This window comes from Dermacentor variabilis, chromosome 2, assembly GCF_050947875.1.
Source record: "Dermacentor variabilis isolate Ectoservices chromosome 2, ASM5094787v1, whole genome shotgun sequence".
Taxonomy (NCBI): Eukaryota; Metazoa; Arthropoda; class Arachnida; order Ixodida; family Ixodidae; genus Dermacentor; species Dermacentor variabilis.
The window spans coordinates 53,520,354-53,533,927 of record NC_134569.1 but is presented as its reverse complement, the minus strand read 5'-3'; the positions used below and the strand labels follow the sequence as shown (position 1 = coordinate 53,533,927).

General features: G+C 43.0%; 1 protein-coding gene across 1 annotated transcript in view; it reads right to left on the bottom strand.

Annotated features, from left to right (window-relative positions):
- The window catches only part of LOC142571854 (3'-5' RNA helicase YTHDC2-like), a 98,993-nt gene that overhangs the window by 72,378 nt on the left and 13,041 nt on the right, over window positions 1-13,574 (bottom strand). Inside the window, exons 6-11 of the mRNA XM_075680522.1 lie at window positions 12,553-12,655; window positions 10,862-11,018; window positions 9,669-9,723; window positions 8,920-9,076; window positions 7,404-7,560; window positions 7,109-7,301 (exon numbers count right to left, since the gene is read on the bottom strand). Coding sequence (XP_075536637.1) covers window positions 7,109-7,301; window positions 7,404-7,560; window positions 8,920-9,076; window positions 9,669-9,723; window positions 10,862-11,018; window positions 12,553-12,655 — 822 coding nt within the window. The remainder of the gene's footprint in view (window positions 1-7,108; window positions 7,302-7,403; window positions 7,561-8,919; window positions 9,077-9,668; window positions 9,724-10,861; window positions 11,019-12,552; window positions 12,656-13,574) is intronic.

The following is a 13,574-nucleotide window of genomic DNA, read 5'->3' as shown; positions in this document are numbered from 1 at the left end:
CACATACAAAGGTGTAGTCCTGCCATACCGACCAACTAGTCAAGTTAAAAATTTCATAAAAATTCCATGTGACACTGAGGGCGAAAACATCCGGGTGGTGAGGAAAGGAGGAAGTCTGATAGTATGCATTTCTTTTTAAAGCTTGCATTGAGCAAACAGCCTTTTCTGGGATACATACACACTTCACTAACTGATGATTTACCTTTAGACGAGGCACGCAAGCAGCAACAAACTTGGAACAGCAGAGACTGATAAGCAACACAATGTTTTTAGATCACAGCGACTTTTTCAATGACTTTGCAATTGCCAATTTCACCTTACCCAGAAACTTCTCTGTAAAAAGTTGTTCGAAGCAAGTAGCCCTCTGGCGTCCTTTCACTATCAGAATACTCCCAACAAAAGGTTTGGAGACCAACAAGCAAAACATTTTATGCAAACAAAATTTCAAAAAACTTGATGAAACATTTGTAAAAGCATAAAATGAGCTCAAATTCGTAGACATTATGGAAAATTCTGGAGAGGTGGCAGGTATAAGCACTAGCACAGTCGAACTCACTTGTAACAATATTCAAGTGACAAGAAAATCCCATTGCCATAGCCGATAATTGTTATAACTGGGTTGCAAAAAGAAAAGCAGCAGAGGGGACAAACGTCCAAGGATTTTAACAGGGCAGAAAGGAGTACAGTTGAACCTCCTTAAAGAATTACTGTTTTTAATAACCCTCGGATGTAACAATGAGAAGTGCAGGGGAACTTTTGCATCTGTTCTATGGTAAAATAAACCATTTACTACAACGTTCATATATAGCATTATTGGCTATAACAATAAGATCTGGCTACGGGGTGTCTGCACTGGAAAGAAGAGAAACACAAGATCCTGGGGAAAATATAAAGTGAGCTGCCACACTTGCCTGCGCACCACAAACGCTTTCGTGACACACACGCTTTCATGATGGCACGCCTTCGTCACATGGCTCAACGCATTGCAAGCTTTGTGCACCTTCTCCAGTTTTCCTTGCAACGAACCAAGTGCGCCAATATTGGAGAGAGGCAAGGGTTGTGGGCGATAGAGAAGGGTGCAGGCAATGCATAGGGCATTGTGATGAAGGCATGTAGTGTGAGGTGCGTGGCATAAAGTTTCGTACAATAGTTACTAGAGGGAACTCTGGTGCTAGTGTCTACGGGAGCTGCAATGGGAGCATTTGTACCATCATGGGAATTATGGGAAGTACATGGATTTGCCTAAACTTCGTCCTTATGGCTTCAAACGGCTTTGTAACTCGTGATTTTCAACAGTTTATTGTGTAATAAATAATTAAATAAACATCATTAAAATTGCCCGACAGCAGGATTCGAACACAGGGACTCTAGCACAGAAGCCCGATATTGAAACCATTAAGCCACGGACGCACGTATCGACAAGCGAATGAAACACCCTTATGAATTTATTGCGGGCATGCCAGTGCCTTGAGACACTTGGCGCGTTTCGATTTGGCCACCTGGACAAGCTCAATCGTTGCAATTAATAGCAATTGTATGCGTTCCCGGCGTCTTCTGCACTTCAAAGAATATAGATTGTGTTGAAATATACGACAATAAGATTTATATAGCGCAATATACAAAGCCACAAGAACGTCTGAATCTACAAGCACGAACATCAGACAAATCCATGTACTTCCCATCATTCCCATGGTAGGACAACGACTGCAGCGGCAGAGTTCCCTCCAGTAATTTTTGTAGGAAACTCCACGATGCGTGGCACAAAAGCGGGTGTGGCTAAGGTGTTGGGCATGCAGGCAAATGCAGCACTATTGCTTTTTACCCCCCAAGGATGTTGTGTTTTCTTTTTTTTCTTCATTCAGTGCACACTTTCAGTCGGCAGACCTACCATATTTATTTTTTGGACTTTAAGTCGCATTTCTTCTTTCAAAAATTTTCGTTAGTGCGTATACAACTGTGTAAATTATATATGCATGAAACCACGAAGGCAAGCGCGACAATTATGAGTGTTTTCCTTTTTTTTTTACAGGTACCAAAAATTGTGTGCAGCACATTCTGAAAGGAACTGAATCTTGTATTAACAGTGGAGTAACCATGGCGACAGATATTAACATCTAGGGCTCGCTGTGTAGCCAGCACAGAGGCAGCAAGCTTGGCCTCCCTAATATGGGTGCCTTCATGATTGGAGGTCGCGTGTACTAGTTTGCTATTATAGTTTAGTTTTTCTTAAAGGGCCTCTCACCATATCTGGCCATTTTGAAGCGACAAGCGCAGTGCATAAAATGTGCGCTAGCAATTGTGTCTGCTAAGTATTACATCCTTATGCACCGTGGAAAGAGCGTAAATTTCAAACCAAGTGCCATTTGCCCTTCTCGCGGGCGCCACGCTCTGTGCCAGAAAGTCAACATCCGTCCCACAAGTGCACTTAAGTACATGGCAGTGCTGTGACATCACTCATAGTGACACGCGACTTTGAGAATTATTCAAGGCAACATCAGTTATTTGTTTAATCTGTTGCTTCAATGGATGAATTAAAGTTTAGAGAAATAATAAAACATCCAAACCGAATGTCTGCATGTTTGTTTTACTTCGTCCCGTAGAAAAAGAGATGTACTTCTGTTTTGTCTGCTTGTTCCCGCATCATGCAGCCACGCATGCAAAGAATGAAAGTGTCATGAATGAAACTGACTATCATCAGGGGGAAGTGGGGGGGGGGGGGGGAGGTGACATATTTGTCACACAATTCTCTGCCCCCAGTATCTGAGAAAGCTGGGAAGGAATTTCGCATGCGTAGGCCAGACAGGGCAAGCGTTAACAGTGCCTATGGTGGTGGTGATACTCGTCTCCTGAAATCACTGGTTCGCGCAAGTTCAAATACTTCTACCTCTCCTATTATTGAACTAATTTGAAAAATTGTTGCAGTAGAACACTCCTTCGAGGGCACGTAACAACTTCTAACATATAACCAATATTTGCTATGTGTCCTGGTGAGTGGCCCTTTAAGAAAAGGTTAAACACATGGAATTGACGCAATAAATAGGGAAATGGTGTCATAATTTTTTATTGTGCATTGTGGTGTTCAAAATATACCCATTACAAAAAGCACCAATTGGTTATCATTATCATCTGTAGCCCACATGAAATGTCGCAGCGCTGCAGGCTTCCAGTTACTATTTTACTTTTGTATGCCTGTGCTTAGGTTCAGGCAGACCTATTGTGATCTGACGCATGATCAGACGTTGTAGGCACATCACTATTGAGCGATGTGCCTGCAACGCCCAGTAAAAGTTAATTAGAAACGGACGATAAAGACACAGCAATACTGCTGGCCTTAGTGGCTGGACATTTTGCCTGCATCGGAGGACGATGGCTTCAAATGAAGTACAATAATTGTTGGTTTTTTTGCACCCAAGAAGTGTGTTGGTTGAATCTTTTTTCTGCTAAAATTTAAGGCTCATAAAAATATTCTTTACGCAAACTTAGTGCTCCGGAATGGGTAAGTAGGGGATTTTGCGATCATTGTACAAGTGTGCATTATCACTTTTCATCATGCGGACAAAGTTAAAATAGGTGCACCTTATATACCGGTGTGACTTACCCACCAACTTTTTCTTAACTTGCAAGAAGTGTGGGGTGCGACTTATACAAAGGTGCAGCTTATTGTCAGGAAAATACAGTAATGGTTACAACCGATAACACAGCATGGGAGCATTGTAGCAAGCAGTCTATTTCCCCATAGAACACATACGAAAGTTGATGGTGCATTGGATGCTCGTTGTTATATCCGATATATTGTTAAAACCGGTATTGTTATAAGTGAGCTTGAATGTGTTCATGCTTGGCACTTGATTCTAACTTGACCAACTGCCAGGTCTGCTGCAAGGCAGTTTCTCTTTTGCAACCATGCCTATACAAATAGATTGCCGGTGAACGATGCTTTAGATTGCCAATTTCAACTTAATGGACCCATTTCTTATCCATATAAGGCCATCCAGTGGTTAGTACAGGCAGTGAACTTTCAGAATCAGTTTAAATTTTGGCACTCCGGTGACGTCCCGATTTCTGACGGACCTCTTTGGGAACTAATGTGCATATGTTGCTGTTCAGCGAAAGAGGAGTGGATGTCACCTTCTGCTGCGGTCGAGAGAAAAGTATGCCGCTCATGTTACGCCGCACTAGCATCAAAATTTTGTAATCAAATGACTCCCAGCACATCAAAAATTAAATTATATTGCCACCTTTGCCGTTCAACAGTGCTGAGCAGTCATAATTAACTGAAACTGATGCCACCTGTTCACTAGTGAGCTTTGGTTTGAAGTCCGAGTCGTTTCATTCCACTAAAGTGTATTTCTGAAGATGCACCCTATGTTCAACATGTGGACCCAGCTTTTGCAACCAGTTTCCAAGAGGTTCGGTAACGCTTCTCTCATAAAATCCTGTCGAAGGGGCACTGCTAGTGTAACTGCACAATTATTGAAAGCCGCTCCCGTGGCATTGTCCCATGTGCTGCACCGAGAGAAAAGCGTCCTGCTTGAAACTATGCTGCACCCGCACTTGAATTTAGTAATGAGGACTCGAGTTGATTCCAAAGATGACAGTAAAGCAGATTCAAGCTCTGACGGCAACAATGTTTTGAGTCAGCATGGGACATCCGCAGCTGTTCAGTGGCAAGTTTCCTTTACAGCCTTGAGCAGTCTCCTTCCTTGTGCGCACTTATCTGCCTATCTTCTTTCACAACCTGATAGCTCTATTGATTATCTTCGAAGTGCACATTTCGCTTGGTTATGATGTGCTGCCATCAGCAGCAAAGAAACTTCCGTTCCCACCAAGAAGAAGCACATCTCAGCACAACACTACGGATCAGCGCAAGACAGTTTACAAGGGCATGGGATTTCTTTCTACTGTTCCCTGCAGAGCTGATAAAGACAATGTGCAAAAATGCAAACAGATATGCTTGGATGCATAATCTTGTAGTTGCCCAGGTACGCCGAGAGCGATCGGTTCTGGAAGAGGTGCATGACTCTAGACGAACTGGTGAAGTACTTTCCTTGGACTTCTCATTGGACCATCCTCAGAAGATGCCAAAAAGGCATAACTGCAAAATGTGTTGCAAGGACCACAAAATCGAACAAAAACCATACGTTTTGTGGGAAAATTGAGGGGTGCCCCTATGCTTCACAATTTCCACAAACTGCTTCACCGCATGGCATGAGCGATGAACTGGTCTTAGTTTCTTTTTTGTATCGGAAGAGCAGCAGTGTACTGAGCATTTATTTTTTCAGACACTATTCCTGGGTTATTTATCTTTGAAATGTATATTCTGAATTCTCCTTGACATTGTCTAAAGCCTAAGTGGGGACGTAGGGCAGCGAAGGGGTGACGGTGAGCGGCGTATTGCAGGATGGTACATCAGAGCAGTCTCGGATGCTACAGTAGGTGACGGAGAGCGGCCGCGCGCAGGAGCATAAGGACGGCGTTGGTCATGGAGGCTCCCTAGACGTTGGAAAGTAGCTCCGGACGAAAAGTCATCCCGTACGTATACATCATATTCACGACGGTCATCTTGCTGGCGCTTGCGGTAAAAACGTGCTATGTGGCCACGATAGCCGCAGTAGTAGCAGACGGGACGAGGAGGGCGCCACTGCGGATAGCTGGTTTGGGTAGGTGTGCTGGTAGTTATGCAAGCCATGTGGGCCGGTGTTGGTTTTGGAGGCATCGGTGGTATGATGACTGGAGTAACTGCGGCTACTTGTGCATACGTTGGTGGGGCCCTAGGTGTTAGATGGTCCGTGTACGCTGCACCAGCCATGGACGCCAATTTCTCCTTGACAACGTCTCACAGATTGGTAGCCGAGGCATGAGAAGGCATAGGCCCTGCAGCAAAGCCAAGGTACTGTAGCTCTTCTTGAATTATTGCGCGGATCATAGCTCGTAACGTGGGATCGTCGGCGGTAGTGTTTGCAATGGTGTCTGGCTGCAACCGTACTGATTCAAGTTCGTCAAGGCGCTGGCAATTAGCGATGATATCTGCAACGGTAGCGGGGTTCTTGATGGCTAAAGCATTGAAAGCGATAGCACCGATGCCTTTGAGGATGTGGCGAACCCTGTCTGATTCGGTCATGGCAGAGTTCACGCATCGACAAAGAGCAAGCACATCCTTGATGTACGACGTATAAGACTCCACGAATTGTTGCCTGCGAGTGTCAAGCGCCTTTTTTGCGAGGGCGGAACGAACAGCTGGTGTGCCGAAGATTTGGCGGAGCTGCTGTTTGAAAGTGCCCCAGTTCGTGAAATTAACCTCATGATTGAAAAACCAAGTCTTCACTACTCCTGTCAGATAAAAGGCAACGTGATGTAGCTTGGACGTATCGTCCAGACAATCCTCGGCGTCTTCACCGCGAAGTCCAGCGAACAGATGGCGATCACGCTGGTGCCCACTGACAATCCAATACGGAGAGGCTGGGGTAGCCAAGGCTGAGATGGTGGAAGTAGAAGTGCCTGTTGGCTTGTCCTGCGACATGCTGGCAGACAGCTGGCACAATCGGTGACCTGATCGAAGCTCCAGGAGGTTGAGCAGGGAGTCAGAGGACGGAGGACCGAAGAGCACACTCCACCACTTGTGACGCAGCAGTTACCACAACGTTTATTCCGCGTCAAAGATGCGGCGTACCGACCATGCCCACAGCACGGATTACACTTAAGAGCAAGCCCCACAAGCGATGATGAAGAAGAACCTGATGTGAACCCCACATGATGATGATCATGTACAGATGACAAAGAATAGCTTATAAATGCCCACAATATTAATATTTTTGTGGATATCATGTTGTTTTATTGTTTTTATCAACTGGCAGCAAAAATGGTGGTTTTCTGAATTTTTATGTCTAGCTAATAATTTTTTTTGTCAACATATTTTTCTGGAAAGATAATTTCATTATGCACAATATGCTATGCTGAAATGTGTGCTGAAATATTATTTGTAGTGGTAAATTATTTTTTTCAGAGTCCAATAAGAAACGACCATTTTCTCGCGGTAACGAAAGAGTTAAGGAGTGATATGGGGCGGCAAATTTGACAAGAAAGGGTGGTCCACTTGACTTTCACTCACAAGTGAGCCAGGATAACTTCAGCTGTCCCTGACTGGTGAAAGTGCTGTGCCCAATCGAGGGCTGTCCAGTCATTTGATGCCCGAGCCAGGGGGTCTGCCCCGAGAGACAGCAGCTCCTCCACTATTTCCACCTTGCCTCGACCAGCGGCTAACATCAGCGCTGTGGCACTCGTCTCGCTGTGGCGGTACTCGACTAGAGGCAAGCAGACAGCAAAATGAGCACAGAGATCCAGAATATGTGTGGCAGATATACAAGATGACAGAATGTAACTTAGTGGCTGTGCGCACAAATTACCCGAGACATTGTCCGAGAGGATGTAGTAGAGCAGCTGAGAGAAAGCCTCATCCGTTCCTGTCATCCAGGCATTCTGCAGAGCACGGTCCATCTCTGCAGTCAGGTGCGCATCAACGTCGGGTGAATCCCCATCATCGCCATTATCCTTCCTTTCCTCCTACATGCAACAAAAGCAGGAAATCTATATACTTTGCTTTTTCTTGAATGAAGAGCTCCACACAATATTGATGACTGAGAACTCAACTCTCTCTCATAAAAGGCAAGAGTTAAGACACAAGCTCCTTATGTATAAGTGCTTCATTGTTTTGACGTTAAGGCTGCTACACGTGCACTAGTACCTGTCAATGATTGTTTGCTACCATTAGGATTACCAAGAGCTGCAAAGGTGCTTCTCCACCGTCTACAATTGGGTTTTGCCCTAATCCCTGATTTCAACTACCAGAGGTCCTATTCCCAAGAGAAGAAGAGAGACTCAAAATGAATATGAGGACACACCAATGCAATTCTATTATCAGCGCCTCGCCCAACTGCAACATACCCTGCCGTCTCATGGCCAAACACCTCTTCTGGGAACATCAGGCTCATGAAGAGGGTCGCTGCAAATACCTAGACAGAATGACATCTCCCTGCAAGATTGGATCCAGTGGACTAGCTCGATAAGCATGCTGTGAACGACTCGCTTCTGGCCTTCGCCCACGAGTCTCGTTTGCTATTCAGAGGCCCATGCAGACAGCTGAGTGACCATCATCTGCTAGCCCCTCCCTTTCCACCCATTCCCATACCTGAATTCCCTCCCCTAGGACTGCAACAGGCCAAAGCACTAGCCTATCCAATAAAGACGTCGTTCATTCATTAACATTTTCTCAGCCACCGAATGCTGTCAAGGACATTCTGTGCTCTGCATTTAAGAAGACTAATAAATAGGAATGTGTGAATGCCGAATAGTAGATTTCGAATTTATTATCTAATTGAATAAAGAAAAAAAACACCTAATATTGAATTGAATATCAGAAAAATCTTTCAGCCGCCACGAACCCTGTGATCCACTCAAAGGGTAATGAAGTAGCAAGTATACTTGCTTCTTTTCCTTTTTTTTTTGCAAGAAAAAAAAAAGTTGACAGAATACCAAACATGGTGCTGTGGCCATAACTCAAATGACCATGTTATGTTTATGTTTCAATTTACAAGAACAGCTGATTTATATGTCCTTTTGCTGTATACAATATGCTAAGCTGGTTATGCATGGCAAAAGTGAGGGTGCCAATGATACATCTTAGAGAACACAGTCAAAGTTGCAGTTCAGCAACAACCCTGTTTTTTGTTCCCACTGTGATCTGAATCGATGAGGAAAATGTGGCTTCTTGCAGTGTGCTTGTTGCTCCATTCGCCAAATGTTTAATTCCTTCTTCACATGATATTTGCCAAAGGAGGTTTCAAAGGCTGCTGGAAATTTATAAGCCACAGTTTGGGAAACATTGGTCTGCTCAACTTCATTCCAAGAGTAGCCTGCACATACCTGGTCCTCCTCAGGTGACCGACTGTTAGCTGAAGAGTCAGTACTAGTTGTGGTTACGCCCTGGCTATCACACCACTTGGCAAGCTGCGCCTTCTGCTGCTCAGCCCGGGGCCTGCTTTTCTTCAGCTTCAGCATGGCTTGGCTGGTGTATCCCGTCCTGTGTTCATTTTCCAAGCACCATGCAGCAGTTTTCAGGTGACAAGTGTTAAAGACAGGAAGAATAAGATTTTCAAACAAAAGTGAAAGGAGCAGGGACATAAAATTTTCAGCTCTCAGTTTGCTTTGCTTAAAATAATAGGAACGTCACTGATCATAATTTACCCTCATGCACAATTTTTGAATATGTGCTGGATATATTATTTTCAGGGTCTTAATACATAGCGAGTTTGATTTTTGATTGCCTATGTGACATTATAATGTGATGAGGAACATGAACGTAAAAGTCCAAGCTTGAAATCAGCTTCAGCAAGCCGTCTAAAAATGGGGTCTATTAGCTACGTGCGACATACACAGCTTTTATACACAGCTACAAGCACTCTCTATTGTTTGGCTTTTCTTCTCTTATATTTTCCTCAAGCGATTGGCGAACTGCCTTTTACAACACAAACATACAACAGCACATCTTGCAGAAAGCTATATATTTTAGGTATATGCCCTGATGCCTGAGAAAAGCTTGAATCTGGAAGATTAGGAAAAAATGTACAAGTTCAAACTGGCGGACACACATACATGCTGGAAATTGCACTTACAATCGTAAGACGTCCTCCAGAAAGTAGGCCTTCACTTCATATGATCGTGATGGCACTAAAACACAAACGAGACAGCATTTTAAATGTGGGGCAAAATACAAAAAAAAGATAATGTGCTCTGGAGGTCCAGCCAACGCACGATTTTTCAGAACCCTAGGGGCCGCGAAACGGTACGAAAAATGGGGCAGTCCAAGAACATGAACGGATGCTTTTGGTGCCCCCAAGGCCTCAAATCCCCACAAGCACGTTAGCACATTTATGAGGCGTCTCGGTGCTTGTAGCGCGATAAGAGGCTGCGGGTGCAAGCGTGTGTATTTAAGGACTACGTACCATGTCCCGTGACAATTTCCCCTTTACACTCTTAATATGCTTCACGGCAATACTTTGCATATGCCTCACCGCGTTGCATTTTTGCATCAGGGCGAAGCTGACTTTCGAGAACCAGCATTACGCCAAGCGCCGTGCTTTCCGAGCTTCGAATCTATCGGCGAGTATTACAAAGGCGGAGTTGGTGCCATTGCTAACAGTGGCAAATCGTTTTAATGAAGAACACAGCACCGAACAGCAAGAAACCTGGTAGTGAACGTCGAAGTAACTAAGCCTAGTGTTGCTGTGGTGGTGGCTACGGCTGCCAGCGGATCTGCACGTGAGAGTGCCAGTTTGAGGTGGCGAGCTAATCGAAATGGCGGTGGTGGTGGCTTTGATTAATGCTGTTTCAGACCTGCGGTCATGGAAAACAAAAAGTCTGAAAAATCGGACGGTGAAGCTTTTTGTGTCCGAAATTTCAGGTGTTCCTCTACATTGATTATACGGGCTTTGTGGCGGTGCTGCGAAAACATCCAAATTATCGGGAATGTCTGAAAAATCGGCCGTCCGGAAAATATGTCGTTGACTGTAATTGAAAAATATGTGCATAAACCTAGTGTACACATTCATACCGGTCACCATTCAAAGGGAGAAAACTCAAAAGGATATTGAAAGAAAATTCATGAAAAAAGTACACCCATCTAATACAGACTATGTTGACTGGCAATGCAAGGAACTCTGTAGCATGAATGACTGAAACATGACGGTTACCCGGTTAACATGGACACAGTCGAATCCATCTGAATTCGATCAATTTTCTTTCAGTTGCTCATCAGATAGGAAGTAGGTACATCCATCACAGCTTTAGAAAATTAAGAGCAACATACCTTCCACAACAGGACAGCCACCAAAGTATTTGACAAACAGCTCCACATCCATGGTTGCTGACATCAGAATAACTTTTAGATTCCGGAACTTCGGAAGCAAGTCCCGCAGCACAGTAAGCAAAAAGTCGGTAAACCGGTCCCGCTCATGAACCTCGTCCTAGAAAGGCAAATAAAAAAAAGCAGCATAGTAATCAGAACGTTCATGAATGGTCACGCTGAAGAACCGTAGCCTGGCAGAAGCAAAACAAAAAAAGCACTAGTGTGCTGCGCGGAAGCTCTGCTTGGGGCCATCTGCACTTTTCCTATTCAAAAACACGTAAAACAAAGAAATATCTTTATAAGGCAACATTTAAGTTGATTTAAATAAAATATGTTCTATTTGCAAGAAAAAGTACATTTCAGCAGCTCTAGGAAGAAGAATTTTGATTTATGGTCTCAAGCATTTTACAATAATATACAGAAATGTGAAAAAAAAAAAAAGGAAGGAGGAAGTTTACAAGCCTGCAAATCTGCACCAAAAATAAAATAGTGTACTTCTTTAAACTGCATCTGTTAAAGCATTTCAAGCGTACAAATGTGATATATGAATTCACAGCTCATGTGAATAGTTACAGTATTCACGAGGGTTTTGCAAAACTCCTACTCACAAATTAGCGGCATATATCAAATTGGTGCACAGTCGAACCCAGATATAAAGACTTATTGTGTATAATGAACAGCTGTAAAATCCCCTTGAAAATTTCCTTGAAGTATCCCCTAGAAATTTATGTGTCAAATTTTTATTTTATATATTCAATTATTGATATATTGAACCATATTGCGGTCCCCTTCGAGTCTGATATATCCGAGTTCGACTGTATAATATATCAATCTTGTTCACTTCAAAAGTATTATTAGGTGCAGTTTACAGAATTGGTGATACATCTATTGCTGATTAACAGAGTTGTAAATTTGATAGTACATGAGTCATTCTTTTTTCCACTTTTCAAGAATAAAATAAAAGAAAAAAAAACTATATATATATATATATATATATATATATATATATATATATATATATATATATATATATATATATATATTGATAATACACTTGCAATAGCTATTAGGTTTTAATTTTTCCTTTTAAATGCAACAATCCTCACCAAAATCGGTGTAATAGTTGCCTAGAAAAATAATTTCTGTGTTCCCATGTATTTAGATAAGAGCTCACAAGCTAAAGCTTCCTCTAACACAAAAGTTTTTGCAAATTATAGGCAACTCTGAAGATAAACATGCATTGACCTAACTTTACTCAACCTTTTAGAAGTTCAGTAAAACATCTCTGTAAAAGCCAAGAAACCACTCCCCTCATAGAAAGTATGATCCAAAAGATAACCTGAATGGTGGCGATTTCTCCAGTGGCTTTGATATTTGCTATATGACAGAAAAAAAATAAGCTGACAACTGTATTGTGTGCATCTGGCTTTATCTTCCATGAAACGCTAGCTGGGTGTATTTCAGTTTTATTTATAAAAGCTGCTTTTCCGTAAAAACGAGCTTTGCATCTGACATTGCATCGCTCCACAACCTGTTACATTCATGAGTAGTTAAGTACAGGTGAGTCCACCTAGTGAAGTAAACTCACTAGGTGAACTATCATAACTGTCCATCGATGCAAAACTGAATGAAGAAGTGCTACTGGTACTCACCACAATGACATGGCTGATTGTCGCCATTGCCGAGTCATTGCCCATGAGGGTGCGCAGGAGGATGCCATTAGTGCACACCGTCAGCAAGGTCTTAGGCGACACCCTGCAAGGAAAGGCACAGTTTTATCATGACAGTCCCATGCGCTGCAGTCAAAGCAAAAATAATGCAACATGCTGACTCTGGTTTAAAAGAATAGCCCGTGTAAATAAGGTGCAGCTCAAGTCAATGGATGAGTGAGGCATGTATTAAAATAAAGTTTTGTGGAATTTCATTGCCCTGAAACTGCTATGAAAAGATGCAGTAGTAGTGGAGGGTTCAAAAATTAACTTTAACCTTAAATGGTTCTTTAATGTGCACCTAAATTTAATTACACGAGTGCTTTTGTGTTTTGCTTCCATTGGGCCAAGACAACAAAGAATCAAACCTGTGACCTTGTGCAAAGCGTGAGGCATAGGTTAAGAACACCATAGCCACAGACATAAGAACACCATAGCCACTGTGGTGGTATGAGTGAGGTACTACAAGGTGAACAAAAGCAAGCCAGAGATGGTGCAGTATAGAAGCCCACGAGAGAAGTCATTCAGTTACAGTCACGGTGAAATGCAAAAACACCTGTGTAATGTGCCTTGCGTTCACGCTAAGGTACTCCAGTTGGTCAAAATTAATCTGGAGTCCCCCAACTTCGGCGTGCCTCATAATCAGATAATAGTTTTGGCAGGGGAAATCCCTGAATTGAATTTTTAGTCACAGTCAGAAAGGTAGGTAGAACAGTTGCCGGAAGTTTGCCTCACTTACTTATGGCAAACCTTTCTGCTTTAAAAGTTTTTTTCTGACCATTTAACTGAAGGTAAGTTCACTTGTCAACAGGAAGTTATTAGCCAACCCTGCCACAAATGCTTCCGTAAAGAGGAGCTTGAAGCAAGCTTGGCAGCCTAGGAACCTTTTAATGTATACAGATTTCCTTAAAGGGCCCCTCACCAGGTCTGGCCATTTTGAGCTGACAAGGGCAGAGCATACATTG